Source organism: Sminthopsis crassicaudata, chromosome 2 (genome assembly GCF_048593235.1).
Source record: "Sminthopsis crassicaudata isolate SCR6 chromosome 2, ASM4859323v1, whole genome shotgun sequence".
NCBI classification, from domain to species: Eukaryota; Metazoa; Chordata; class Mammalia; order Dasyuromorphia; family Dasyuridae; genus Sminthopsis; species Sminthopsis crassicaudata.
In genome coordinates this window covers 613,905,566-613,920,571 of record NC_133618.1, presented here as the reverse complement: position 1 = coordinate 613,920,571, position 15,006 = coordinate 613,905,566, and the positions used below count along the sequence as shown (strand labels likewise).

The 15,006-nt window shown below is 35.6% G+C and overlaps 1 protein-coding gene across 1 annotated transcript in view; it reads left to right on the top strand.

Annotated features, from left to right (window-relative positions):
- CHAT (choline O-acetyltransferase) overlaps nt 1-15,006 on the top strand; it is a 91,018-nt gene that overhangs the window by 32,440 nt on the left and 43,572 nt on the right. The window contains exons 5-6 of the mRNA XM_074285243.1: nt 639-819; nt 1,978-2,155. Coding sequence (XP_074141344.1) covers nt 639-819; nt 1,978-2,155 — 359 coding nt within the window. The remainder of the gene's footprint in view (nt 1-638; nt 820-1,977; nt 2,156-15,006) is intronic.

The window sequence follows — 15,006 nt, the reverse complement described above, 5'->3', positions numbered from 1 at the left end:
TAACAAACATAGCAAGTTGGTGATTATTGGGATAGGCAGTGCAAGGACAATATTAACTCCTGTGGCTCTGCCATGTCAGTCCCTTCAGCCTCCTACTAGAATAAAAGAAAGGGAGGAGAAAGGAATCTGAGGTCAATTTTGAGCACCAAGACAGAGATTTCATCTAGACCATACTAAGTGTGAGCCCTACTCTTAGCTCTTCCAAAATCTACAGCAAGACCTTTCTAGCCCACTCGCCCTATTTTCAGGCATGTGTATACACATACACACACACACACTATGTATATAGAGATACATACATACATACATAAATATCATGTATATGTATATATATATATACAAATATACACACGTACATATATTCACCTATTTACATGAAGATTTCCATGACAAATTATTGGCAACCATCCATTTGTGTAGATGGCTGCTATGGTCCCCTCCAGAAATCATTTCTACTATTTGATAAACTCAGGAATGGCTCTTAAATTGGAATAAGGGAATTGAGATATCCACTCAACACTATAAAGCAGCTATGATTTTTTCATGTACTTTGTCTTAAGTGATGCATTGTCTATACTCAAGATTAATTTTCTTTCCCTGTCTGACTTGTCCCTCTCCTTTCCTTTCTCGCTGTCTAGCCATTCCATACCTGTTGACTATGCCAGGGGACAGCTATGTGGCCAGCCTCTCTGTATGAAGCAATACTATGGGCTCTTTTCTTCCTATCGTCTTCCAGGACATGTCAAAGATACTCTCGTGGCCCAGACAAGCAGTATCATGCCCGAACCAGAGCATATTATTGTGGCTTGTAACAATCAGGTAGGTTAGTTTCATTTGCTGCTTGAAAAAGCTATAACAGTTTGAGAATTATTTAACCTAAGAAAGAACCTAATTTTAATATTTTGAATTTATAGAGTGCTCTATATTTTTCAAAGCATTTTCATATCCATGAAATTGTTTGATCTTCACAATACCCTAATGAGATAGGCACAGCCCAATTCACTTAATGAGGATTAGAATCCAGTCTTCTGACTGAATTATCACTGTTCTCTTGCCATTAAAATATCATGCTTCTCACAACCTAAGATTTGTCTTCATGTTTCTAGAGTTAGCAGGTAGAGAATGTTTATCAATTTGTTCTTCTGCAGCTTCACTAAGGACAGAATAAGATGACATGGGACACATTTGAGAACAAGAGTGCTGGGTGATGTCCCATCAATGACATTAATTAAATTAGCAGTGGTAACCAAAACCATACTTTGGGATTTCCATGGTTCAAAAAGGCATCTTCCATATCTAATTCAGGGACTCACAACACAATCTCATGAATTGCCCAATTGAGTAACTCTACAATATGGACTCTTCAGTCCCTTCTATTCTTCCTTGGCTTTATTTCAGGGGGAAGGGGGGAAATGTGGGGTTTTGGAGTTTTTTGGAGTAAATCATCTTGAGTCACCATTTGTGTGGGGGGGGGAGGATACCTCAGTGCTTATCTGATCAGGAAAGTGGAAGTATCAAATAATTAAGAAAAGTTGTTAAAGAAATTTGGAACTACATCCTGACCTAAGAATCTCTAATGGAGGAAATTAACAAGTATATGTGTGCTCCAGAATGAGGTCTTAAACAAGTCAAAGATCCTCAAGTATTCATAGCTACATAAGAATAAAATTATAAAACTTTTATCAGATCTAGGTTTAGCAAACAAATTTTTACTTAGCCAAATTCAGTCTACCTACTCTTCTCTATATGATGGCAATTTGGAAACTAGGACATCCAACAGTTTTAACAGTAGACTTGAATCACATTCTACTGGGAACTACCAAAAGCCACACCTACAGGATTTATGGAAAGCTGGAGTCCCAGAGCTTCCTTCTTCTCTGGGACCCTCCCTCAGAATTAAGTGAGAGCCTGGTGCCTTAGGGTCTCTGTTTAAGCTTAGTTTCCATGAGTTAAAATGTTTGACCTGTTTCCCCACAGTTCTTTGTCTTGGATGTGGTCATTAATTTTCGTCGCCTCAGTGAGGGGGATCTGTTCACTCAATTACGAAAAATAGTCAAAATGGCTGACAATGAGGAAGAAAGGTTGCCACCGATTGGTCTGCTGACGTCAGATGGGAGAGCAGAATGGGCTAAGGCCAGGACCGTCCTTGTGAAAGGTTAGCAGCAGCATTCCCAACTCTCTTCATCCTCATCCTCATTGCCTTTCTTTCTTTGATATTGTGATGGCTACTATTCTTCAGGGATTCAGGGGATAATGAAGATAGTGCCACTAAAACCATCCCCATCATTCATAACTCAAGCCTCCATTCTGCTCATGGTGGAACTGGAAACAATACTGTCAATATTAGTGCAATCTCTGAATATGAAGAACAAGGTCAAATCCATTTGTAGATATACTTTTCAACCAAATAATATTCCTGCTTTAAAAAAAAACAACTAGCACTTGGAGATACAGGATTACTTGGGACAAGTGAGTATTTTTGTTCAACTGAAAGCTTTGTTTCAAGGGTGGTAGTAATTATCAAGTATTTCATTAGTGAGCAAAAAACAACCTAACTATGGTGGTTAAAAAAAAAACCCTAAACACCTTCAAAGTGGAATCCTGGAAGTGCCCAAGGACAATTTTTAGGCATCTCAGTTTCTTTAATTTTTTCCTTAGTGAGAGTCAATTTGACAGCCACAGGCATTGGCCTGCTCTGGTCCTGGTACTTCAGATTGATAGTACCTGGTATTTCTCTTGCATAGTAGTCATTGTTCTTTGTCGATTAAATCCTTGAAACTTGCAAAGAGGAGAACGTCTTTTTTAAAAAATAAAGTTGAACCCCCTAGAAACTGGCTCCCTTATTCAAATCCTTATCTAGTTGAATAGGACTGACTTGTATTGATTTTTGGTTTTGATTCCTGGGTAAAGGAAGATTGATTACTAGGAAGACAAAGCAAAAGGCTCCAGAAGGACCTATCTCCATCACATGCTATCTTCAAATCAACTTGACAAATGTCAAGTGCTAAGGGAAGCAGGATGGTGGTGTGGAGAGACCAACAGACCAGAAGTCAGGACACCTGGTTTCTTGTTCCATCTTGGCTTTCCATTATAATTCATTAGATTGTAAGCTCTTTGTGGGCAGGAACTGTCTTTTGTCTTTTTTTTTCCTCCATAGCATTTAGTCCAATACCTGACATGTAAGAGTCACTTAGTAAATGTTTATTAATTGATTGATTAGCCACTGACTAGTATTGTGACATTCAACAAGTCCCTTAATGGTTCTCTACTTCCTTATCTGTAAAATGTTAATCTTGAACTAGACTATGTCATAAGATCTTTTTCAGCTCCAGAATCATGTAAGCCAATAAGTCCTATGCACCAGCCACTGTATGGGTTACAAGTAAATGTACAGTCCCTTTCTTAAAGGCATGTACAACAAGTATAAATCAAGACACAACATGATTGCTGATAATAACAAAAAATATTTAACTAAGTACAAATAAGATTACAAGTATTGTAAATGTTCAGAAGTATAAAATATTGCTTCATCCTAAATAGGAAAGTCTTCTTGGAAAATATATGAAGATTGATATTGAAGGATATGTAGGATTTAGAGGCAGAGAATACTGGGAAAGGCATTACACTTGAAAAATAGTATGAACAAAGATACAGGGACTGAATGTTTAAATCATTGTCCAGCTAAAGTGAAGTCTTGTGGAAAATTGGAAGAAAAGCCTGGGAAGTAATATTAAGTCCCATTTCTTTACTGATAGGTCAGTATTATTGTTTTCACTTGATTCAGTCTTATTTTTCTGGGATCATCAATTGGTAAATATGTGTGAATGGAGTGCCACTTTCTGACTTAGGAATTATGCTGAATACAAAGAAATATGACACATAGTCCCTGCCCTCAGTGAATTTTATAAATTGCTAAGATCTTGAAAGTTAATTAACTCTCTCAGGGGGGTATTACTGCCTTCTGTTATTTTCCTTCTTCATGAGAAAAATAGGGTCATCAAAATAATAGGTTATGCTATTATTTTCAATTTTGTTTCTAATTTAATGAATGCTCTGGCCTATACCATTGCCATCTCCTGAATGGTCAAGATCTGATATCAGGTTTAAGTTCTTAATCTGCACTAATTGAAAATCATTAAATTACATTTCCTAGAATCACAAAATAGGAAGGCAAGAAGAAGCAGTGTAGAAAGTAGAAGGATCAATGGCTTTGAAGTCAGCAGTGGCTGACATTTATTGCCTGTGTAATTTCTCTGGGACTGTTTCCACATTTGTAAAATGAGGGATTTTCTAAAACTAGAAAACCTTCTAAAGCCTTAATATTTCCAAATCAATGATCCTATTATCCTTCAATTTCAATGGCCAAATAATTAATAATCCAAATCTTACACAAAGTATGAATTCCATCTACAACATCCTTAACAAATTGTCACAATCACTTCCCCTGGAAAACATTTAATAATGATAAAGTCTATCCCCAAGAGAGTTCACCCCATTTTGCCAATATTTCTTAATTAACACATTTCTTCTGGTGGAAGAAACAAAAAGGAATGCAGAACTTGGAATTCTCTTGTATGATTAATCCTTTCAGTGATTCCTGTACATGCGTTAACTTTAAGAACAAAATCAACAGGAAATCAATCACTAGACTTCTCTGATCTTCTTGACAGCTCTTTTGCCTTGGGTTGGGATCAGGATCCAAGGCTCAGGCTCAATGTTTTTAAAAATTCAGATATTTTTCTCACTTCCTATTATTAGCCATTTCCTCTCTGTCTTCACTCTTCATAGATGTGTCATGGCTTCATGAATGAACAGGATAGCATTTTACATTCCAATTCAAAAGCCTATTATCTTCTTTTTTTTTCATTTCTTGCTATTGATTTGAAAGAAAAAAAAATTTATTAAGCATCTACTCTGTTCTAGAAACTCTGCTAAGCAATTTACAAATATTATCTCAAAACCACTGTCTGGGAGGCAAACAGTATTATTATCCCTATTCTATGGCTGAGAAAATTAAGGGAGACAGAGATTAAATAACTTGCCCAGAGTCACACAGCTACTAAGTATCTGAGGCCAAATTTGAACACAGCTTCCTGATTTCAGGGTCAGGTCTCAATCTACCATCCCACATGATAAAACTTTTCTCTGAAGATAAATGGATGTTCCCTATAATTATATTTTCTTCCCAAATCTAAAATATTGATTTGTAATAGCAACCTTTTAGGTCAGTGATTTCTCAACCTTTTCAAAGCTGTGATACCCTAAGTTATATGTCAGATTTTATGAACCAAACAAAAGACATCTCCCCCCAAAATGTGCTAGATAACATAAAGATTTATATATGCATAGACACAAATGTGTGTATGGATTTCAGTTAAATTATTTAAAATTTCATGATTTCCCTAGAAAAGATATTTAGATTCTTTGAGACTACAGAATCTAGAGGTAGGAATCATTGAGTCAAATTTCAGGAAGATATATGTTTGTCTCCAGACTCTTCTACCAGAATCTTCCATTCCACTGACTCTCCTTGTACTTCTAATGCCATGGAATACTTTATTTAGTCAATCCAGCCTGTTATCTAATGTATTCCAAGCAACTCTACATGCTTCTCTAAAGCAATGACATAACAACATGGTGGTAAGTCCAAAGTAAGCAAAAAACACTTGTGGAATTAATTCACACTGAAACAAATTAAATTCCGTTTTTTCTCTTTTAGATGCCTCCTCTCCCTAGCTACAGGCAATTTATTTCAGGACAGGTATTTATTTAATACCTTCTATGTCCAAGTCCCTCAGCATACAAAAATCAAAATGAAACCCTCCCTGCCTTGAAAAAGTTACACTCAACCTGAAACTCTGACAAAACACTTCTTCCTCAAATAAGGTGCTCTCAATAAGTGTTCTTCCTGAAATCCTGGTTAACCTATTTAACTAGCAGAGAAAGATGAAACATTGAGTATTATAGAATATAAAAATGTTCAAGAGGAGAAAGGCAATTGAAGATTTCCTGTAGTGAAAATTGTATTTGTGTGTGTATGAATGAAGTCATTATTGAAATGAAAGTATTATAAAATTTAGAGCCGAAAGGCACTTTGAGATCAGTTAGCCAGTCCCTGGTTATGTGGGATTCAGAGAGGTTAAGAGACTTAGCTACACTCACAAATAATGGAGGCACCAGAAATACAATCCAGGTCTACATACTTCTAAACTTTTCCCGTTTACATTCCCTAACACTGAAAGAGAAGCCTGCCCTGCAGAGCCACTTTATGAATTCAAACAGAAAAAAAAGAGATCTTCATTTTTAAACCTTTTGGTTATATAATTCTGCATTTCCCAAAAAAATGGGAAAGTAAATACTCAAATGGAGCCATAATCTCACTAATTTAGAAGTCTATTCCAACAAGCATATTGCTACCCAGCCATGACTTCCTATCCTGTGTAAGTCTTACCTAGATTCTCTCTATAAGTTTTTCATTGTAAAGTCTACCTAACTTGCTCAGTTTTTGAAATCTCAAGGGTACCTGTGAAATGCTCTATCAGTGCAACCATTATTCTTCACAACCAGCCCAATGACACCTTTGATGATTATTCTTTGAAAGTTCTTGATCAAATGTAGCAACCTACTCATATCCATTGCCTTCTGTATAATAATCATTCTAATTCTTAGGAGACTGTTTTATTCCATATTGGATTATGAAAACCAAACATTTATTGAGCATCTATTACAAGTGGGACACTCTGATAGGTTCTGGAGACATTAAAACGTGCTCTCAGTAAGGTAGGCAAAGAACAGCAATAGCTTGTTCAAGGTAGTTCAAGGTAGTTCAAGGTAGGGAGAAATCACTGTAGGTTTGGATCACCTGGGAAAGTTTCAAGAAAGAGGTAAAATTTGAAATGCATATAGGACCAAGGTAAGTAAAGAGAGAAGGGAACAAAAGGGAAAGAGATGCAACAATGTTGTGAAGAAAAGTAAGAAAATACAAGTCATATTCATTACTAGACTAGTAACATAGTTACTATGCTTCTCACTGAAGCATAATATGTATAAGGGAATATTGGGAGAAAAGATTAGAGGGATAAATTAGCATAGATTCTAGAGGAATTCTGATCAGATATTCCATTCCTCATACCTGTTCCTTTTTATTTCCATTATTTTGAAGTCTTTTTCAAATTGTTATGCTCTAAGCTTGTTTTTACCATCTTAACTCTGATAGCTGCCATTCTATCTTCTACTGTATAGTACAGCATTGTATTCTATCTTCTAATGTATTTAAGTCCTACTTTTAATTATATCCATTGATAATTTCAAATATTTTTTATTTTCCATTTTGCTGAATTTTGTATTGACTTCTGATGGAGTTTTATTCATTTTTCCTTTTAATTCCTCTCATTCCTACCCCACCCCTTCATTTATTTCTTAACTGTGCCTGATAATATATTTGATAGTATTCTTTGTGGATTTTTAAAATTTTTTCTGGTGATACTCCTGATTCTGTTTTGGTATTCCTTTCTTCCAGTATTCCCCCCCCACTTCTCTTGCTCCATATTTTTATTAAGTGTATGGGAGTTTTTCAATTTGATCATTTTTTTTAGGAATTTAAATTTTACTTCAAGAATTTTCTAGCAATTTTCTACTTTTTGTCATTTCAATTGATATTTTTGAGAAAAATCATGAGGGACCAGGCTTTTTGCCTGTCTTCTCCCTCTTCTCTTTCAGCCTCTTCCCCCTCCTACTTGCCAGTTGAGTGCAATGAATTTCTATACCTAAGCTCATATCTTAACTCCAAGTCTAGAGCTCTCTAGCCCCTCACTACTATGTAATTTATTTTCCAGATCTTATATCTCTTTATGATATCTTTACATCATTTTTGTTTCACTGGTAACATTCTAATGCCTATGTATACTCATATGCATTTATTTCTCTGTTGTCCTTTGGGTGAACTGCAACTTGGATTCACCAGAGATTGTGGTATTCCATGATTTGTAGCCATTTAGCATCAGCAGAAATATATTGGTGTTTTAAAAGATGGTTTTTTTTTCCCAGAGAGAAGCTTGTAGTCATTAAAAGCACTACACAATTTCCGTAATGCAATCCAGTCCACTCTCTTCCTTCTATTCAATTCTGGACCAGATTCACTGTCCATCTGCAGTAACTATCCTGTTAGAATAAAATTAAATAGATGAAATTTGGTTTTGGCATCCTTCCTCCTCCTCTTTCAGTCCCTCTCCTACCTATTTGTTTGTTATAATTAGAAGTAAAACTGATAACTAATTCTTGCTAAGATATTAGTGATCGATAATAGATTAGAATAATAACAGCTAGTATTATAGCATATAATGTATAGTATAGTATTAATAATAACAGCTAGTATTTATATAGCACCTTAAAGTTTACAAAATAATTTTACATGGTTTTTAATATATATTTTCACAACTACTCTGTGAAATAGGTGCTACTATTGTTCTCATCTTACAGAGGATGAAATTGAAGTTGAGAAAAGTTTAGTGCTTTCCTATTAGTCCCACAAGTAATATTTGGGGCAGGATTTGAACTCAGATCTTCATTATTCCAAATCCATTATCATATAGCTACTTGAGATGGGTATCACTAATTTATTTTTTTTACTTTGAACCCTTCTCAAAAAAATTGATTGGTTTTTTAAATCACATTTATCTTAATCTACCCTCCCTCTTATCTTTTAGCCTCTTCCCCTTTTACTTGCCAGTTGGATGCAATGGATTTCTATACCCAACTCTGTGTGTATGCACACATGTGCGTTCTTTGAACCAGCTTGAATAAGAGTTTGTTTCAAGGGTTTCCTGCTCCCCTATTGAAAAAACTTCTTCCTTGATCACTTCTTTTACGTGAGATAATTTTCCCATTCTTCCTCTCCCTTTCGCCTCTCCTGGTGCTCTTCTTTTTCACTCTTCCATTTTTTTAGATCATTCCAACACTCCAAGTACTGTGTGTAGTCAAGAAAACGAAAGGAATTACATTTTGTCTATAATTTGTCTTGTCCTTGGTGCTGTTTGTATGGCACCTTGTCGGTGCCATTCCTTACTACTGAAACACAGACAGCCCTATCTTTTAGGATAGGATTATAAGAAATAACCCCCCAAAAAAGCCTTTCCAGTTAGTAGCCCAGCAACAGGCCTATCCCATCAAAGGATATCACCTTCCCTATTCCTCCCTGTGAGCCCCTCCAGAAATTGCCTTACTCAATCCTAAAGTACCTTTACTCAATTCACTTCCTGCCCAAACTGAAACCTATGTAAGCTTTGTCTTTTTGTTCCTTTGGACATTTATTTCTAAATTTATGGTATTAGGTTTAGGTATGGGTTTAGTTTGGGATTTGGGTTCTGATTAATCTGTGTGGCACGACAATTTTACTCACAGTAAACTAACTGCCCTAATAATTCTTAAGGTCTTCAAAGTTACATGTATCATATTCCCATCTAGGAATGTAAGAGGTTTAATTTTATTAAGTCCTGGGGCATATAGGTGGCCCAGTGGATAGAGCACTAGCCTTGAATTCAGGAGGACCAGAGTTCAAACCTGGTCTCAGACACTTAACTCTTCTTAGCTGTGTGACCCTGCGCAAGTCACTTAACCCCAGCCTCAAGAAAAGAAAGGGTAATTTTATTAAGTCCTTTATGATTTCTCATCCACATTTTACATCCACATTTTTTATATTTCTCTTTAATCTTAAAATGGAATGACAAATTTTCTATCCAGCTATGATCTTTTCATCAAGAATACTTGAAAGCCCTCTATTTCCCCCATAGGATTATACTCAGTTTTGTTAGATTAATCTCAGTTAGTTTTGCTTAAGTAATTACTCATTTGTCTTCTGGAATATCATATTCCAAGTCCTCTGATTCTTTATAGTAATAGCTGCTAAATCTTGTGTGAATCTAACTATGGTTCCACATATTTGAGTTCTTTTTTTTTTTTTTCTGGCTGCTTATAGTATTTTCCTCTTGACCTGAGAACGCTGTAATTTGACCATAATATACCTTGGAATCTCTTTCAGGAGGTGCTCATTGGATTCTTTCAATTTCTATTTTGCCTTCTAGTTTTATAATATCTGAGAAATTTCCCTTTTTAACTTTTTAAAGTATGGTATATAGGGTTTTTTAATTTTGGTTTTCAGGTAACTGATTAATTCTTAGTTTCTCTCTCATCAATCTATTTTCCAGGTCAATTGTTTTTCTGATGAGATATTTAACTTTTAAAAATTTGTTTCCTTCTTTTGAATTTATTTTTTGTTGATGTCTCATGGAATCATTAGCTTCCACTTGACCCATTCTAATTTTTAAGGAGTTATTTTTCTTTTTTTTTTTTTTAATTTTTTATTTTATTTTATAATTATAACATTTTTTGACAGTACATATGCATGGGTAATTTTTTACAACATTATCCCTTGCATTTACTTCTATTCAGATTTTTTCCCTTCCTCCCCCAACCCCCTCCCCCTGATGGCAAGCAGTCTTATATATGTTAAATATATTACAGTATAATTTAGATACAATATATGTGTGTAGAACCGAATTTTTTGTTGCACAGGAAGAATTGGATTCAGAAGGTAAAAATAACAGTTTACATTCATTTCCCAGTCCTTTTCTGGATGTAGCTGGTTCTGTCCATCATTAATCAATTGGAATTGGATTAGCTCTTCTCTATGTTGAAGAAATCCACTTCCATCAGCATACATCCTCGTACAGTATCATTGTTGAAGTGTATAATGATCTTCTGGTTCTGCTCGTTTCACTCAGCATCAGTTGATGTAAGTCTCTCCAAGCCTCTCTGTATTTCTCCTGTTGGTCATTTCTTATAGAACAGTAATATTCCATAACATTCATATACCATAGTTTACCCAACCATTCTCCAATTGATGGACATCCATTCATCTTCCAGCTTCTAGCCACTATGAAAAGGGCTGCCACAAACATTTTGGCACATACAGGACCCTTTCCCTTCTCTAGTAGTTCCTTGGGGTATAAGCCCAGTAGTAGTATGGCTGGGTCAAAGGGTATGCACATTTTGATAACTTTTTGGGCATAATTCCAGATTGCTCTCCAGAATGGTTGGATTCTTTCACAACTCCACCAACAATGCATCAGTGTCCCAGTTTTCCCACAGCCCCTCCAACATTCATCGTTATTTGTTCCTGTCATTTTAGCCAATCTGACAAGTGTGTAATGATACCTCAGAGTTGTCTTAATTTGCATTTCTCTGATCAATAGTGATTTGGAACACTCTTTCATATGAGTGGAAATAGTTTTAATTTCATCATCTGAAAATTGTCTGTTCATATCCTTTGACCATTTATCAATTGGAGAATGGCTTGATTTCTTATAAATTAAAGTCAATTCTCTGTATATTTTGGAGATGAGGCCTTTATCAGAACCTTTAACTGTAAAAATTTTTTCCCAATTTGTTACTTCCCTTCTAATCTTTTTTGCATTAGTTTTGTTTGTGCAGAAACTTTTTAATTTGGTGTAATCAAAATGTTCTATTTTGTGATCAATAATGGTCTCTAGTTCTCCCTTGGACACAAACTCCTTCCTCCTCCACAAGTCCGAGAGGTAAACCATCCCATGTTCCTCCAATTTATTTATGATTTCGTTCTTTATGCCTAAATCTTGGACCCATTTTGATCTAATCTTAGTATGTGGTGTTAAATGTGGGTCCATGCCTAGTTTCTGCCATACTAATTTCCAGTTTTCCCAGCAGTTTTTGTTAAATAATGAATTCTTATCCCAAAATTTGGGATCTTTGGGTTTGTCAAAGATTAGATTGCTATTTTTATTCACTATCTTGTCCTGTGAACCTAACCTATGCCACTGATCAACTAGTCTATTTCTTAGCCAATACCAAATGGTTTTGGTGACTGTTGCTTTATAATATAGCTTTAAATCAGGTACACTTAGACCACCTTCCTCTGACTTTTTTTTCATTAGTTCCCTTGCAATTCTCGACCTTTTATTCTTCCATATGAATTTTGTTGTTATTTTTTCTAGGTCATTAAAATAGTTTCTTGGGAGTCTGATTGGTATAGCACTAAATAAATAGATTAGTTTGGGGAGTATTGTCATCTTTATTATATTCGCTCGGCCTATCCAAGAACATTGAATGTCTTTCCAATTATTTAAATCTGACTTTATTTTTGTGGCAAGTGTTTTGTAATTTTGTTCATATAATTCCTGACTCTCCTTTGGTAGATATATTCCCAAATATTTGATACTATCGACTGTTATTTTGAATGGAATTTCTCTTTGTATCTCTTGCTGTTGGATTGTGTTGGTAATGTATAAAAATCCTGAGGATTTATGTGGATTTATTTTGTATCCTGCGACTTTGCTAAAATTCTGAATTATTTCTAATAGCTTTTTAGCAGAGTCTTTGGGGTTCTCTAAGTATACCATCATGTCATCAGGAGTTATTTTTCTTAAGTGAGGTTTTGTACCTCTTTTATCAGCCTGTCAATTACTTTCTCATAATATTCATTGCTCTCATTTCTTTTCTTGATTTTTTCTACTTAATCTTATTTGATTAAAAATATTCTTGCTCCTTCTTGTTTCTTTATCTTTTCTAGTAATTCTTGCTGAACTTGTGTCCAAACTACATTTTTCTGAGGTTTTGTTTATAGATGTTCTCAAGTCTTTGTCTTATTCTGAGTTTATATTTTTAGCTTTCCTATCAACTTAAAAACTTTTTATGATCAAGTTCTTTTTTTGATTGCTCATTTGGTTGTTGATCTATATTTCTTGACTTTGGACTTTATGCTAGAGTTATTCTCTGGGAGGATAGACAGCTTTAACTTCTGTAATTCAATCTGAGGACTTATAGAGTTCTCCAGTGTGGGGAGAGCTTTGGTCACTGTTATCATCCTTGCACTTTGGTCCTTATCCAGTAAGATTCCTTACTCCGTTATGACTGTGACTATTCTCTGCCCTGAAATTACGATCTGGAATTATGTAATAGGCTGTAGCTGCCAAATGACACTGGATCCTGTGTCTGATGCTTGCACAGGGATCCCCTGGAATTTTTTCTAACCAGTTTTTAGTTTCCTAACCAGTTGTTTAGTTCCCTTATCATCCCTGAGCAACATGCCTGGAAGTCCCACAGCTAGTGCCATTCCACCTCAACCAGTGTGTTGTGCTCCTAGTCAGTTCTCACTACAGTGTCTGAAGACCTTTCTTAGCCATTCTGGATGGGGGAAATGACTCACTCTGAATTCTGTTGTTTTTTCTGCTCAGAATTCAATTTGGTATTTTCTGGTTTGATTTTTTCATTTGTTTTGCAGAAGAAATTTTGGAGGAAATTTGTATTTGTAATCCTTCATTCTACCATGTTGACTCTATTCCTGATATTAATAAATTCGTAGGAGACTTTTGAAGATTAATAAAAATCTTTTAAATCAGAGAGCAAGAGTGGTGACACAAAGTTACTACTTACTTTTTAATGGAGAGGCTGAGTCTAATAGATTTCTTCAGTGTAAATTTTTGAGCTATAGGAAGGATAAATATAACTGAATGCCCATATTAACTCCAATACCAATACAAATACAGTAAACCTCCAGGAGTAGAGGAGCTATTAGAATACTTAAGAAAGGATGGACTGGCCCAGGTCAGAAATGCAGCAGGTCAAAATTTCTATGCCATTGGGCAAATGGGTTTGGGTCTATGAGTGATCAGTGCACTTCTAATCTGAGTGAAGGAGGGAAGGAAGGAAGGAAGGAAGGAAGGAAGGAAGGAAGGAAGGAAGGAAGGAAGGAAGGAAGGAAGGAAGGAAGGAAGGAAGGAAGGAAGGAAGGAAGGAAGGAAGGAAGGAAGGGAATGAAGAAATGGAGATAAGGGGAAAGTGGGAGAGGGAGAAGAATACAGAAAGACAGAGAAAGAGAAACAAAGACAAAGAGAGACAGAGAGAAACAGAAAAATCTAAAGGAATGATTCTCAAATTTAGAAGTTCTATGATATTAAAGGTCAGGGAGATTTTCCTAATCCCTCAGACCATATTCTCTTGATCACCACCTATTTATAATGTTAACCTTAATTAGATTGTCTTAAAACATTATTGTTTCTTTTGATTTATAGCCCAATATTGCATGTGACCTTGAGGCTTACAAAATTATATGTCATTTTGGGAGAAAAAAAATACACTTACTCCTCCTTGTTCCATACAGGCTGTTTGGTACAAGGCTGGTACAGCTGAAGACAGAGCTCTAGACTTCTGTGGCCATCCTTTGAAAGCAGATCATTTTAGGTTTGGAGAGTCACCAAACCCACTGATTTTAGTGGTGAGCATTGAGGTTTCAGGCAAAGTGATTTGAAACCTCATAGAGATCCCAGAAGGAATTTGAAACCCCTGAGTAGTTGGTAAATTTCTTGCAGTATCCATTGCCATCTAATCATGAAGGCCAGGTTGCTTCTGGTTTGGATATCTAATAAAGTAATTGTTCCCTGAGTCTGGAAGATAGCAGTGTCAATTTACGGCAGAAGGATGAAAGAAACAGAAAACCCTTACAGAATACACCAGTATTTCCTGGAAACCTGCCATGGTGATCCCTATAAAACACATATTTTTGAAGCAGATGCCTTCTGGGTTACATGATATCCCGTAAATATTTACATCAACAGAAGCCAATTATAGCTGAGCCACTGCTGGCAAAGGTCCATAAAAATTAAAGAGAGCTGATAGAAAGTGAGACATAGATACCTTTAGCAGGACACAACATCATAGCATGGAAACTAATCAAGATGAAGCTATTATTTTATGATTTTATGAATTTAATTCACAGGCATGAATGACAACTATCTTTATGGTAAAATCCTTGGACAGAATAATTGAAATTCTTTATGGAATCAGTTCAGCATACAACTCTCGTGATGTTATGATTGAATGCACACTTCTTCATATCTTTGGGAAATCAGGGTCTGAATGTCTACTTTTCCTGATGAAGGAATGGAATTATGATTATATGTGCACTAGAAAATGAGC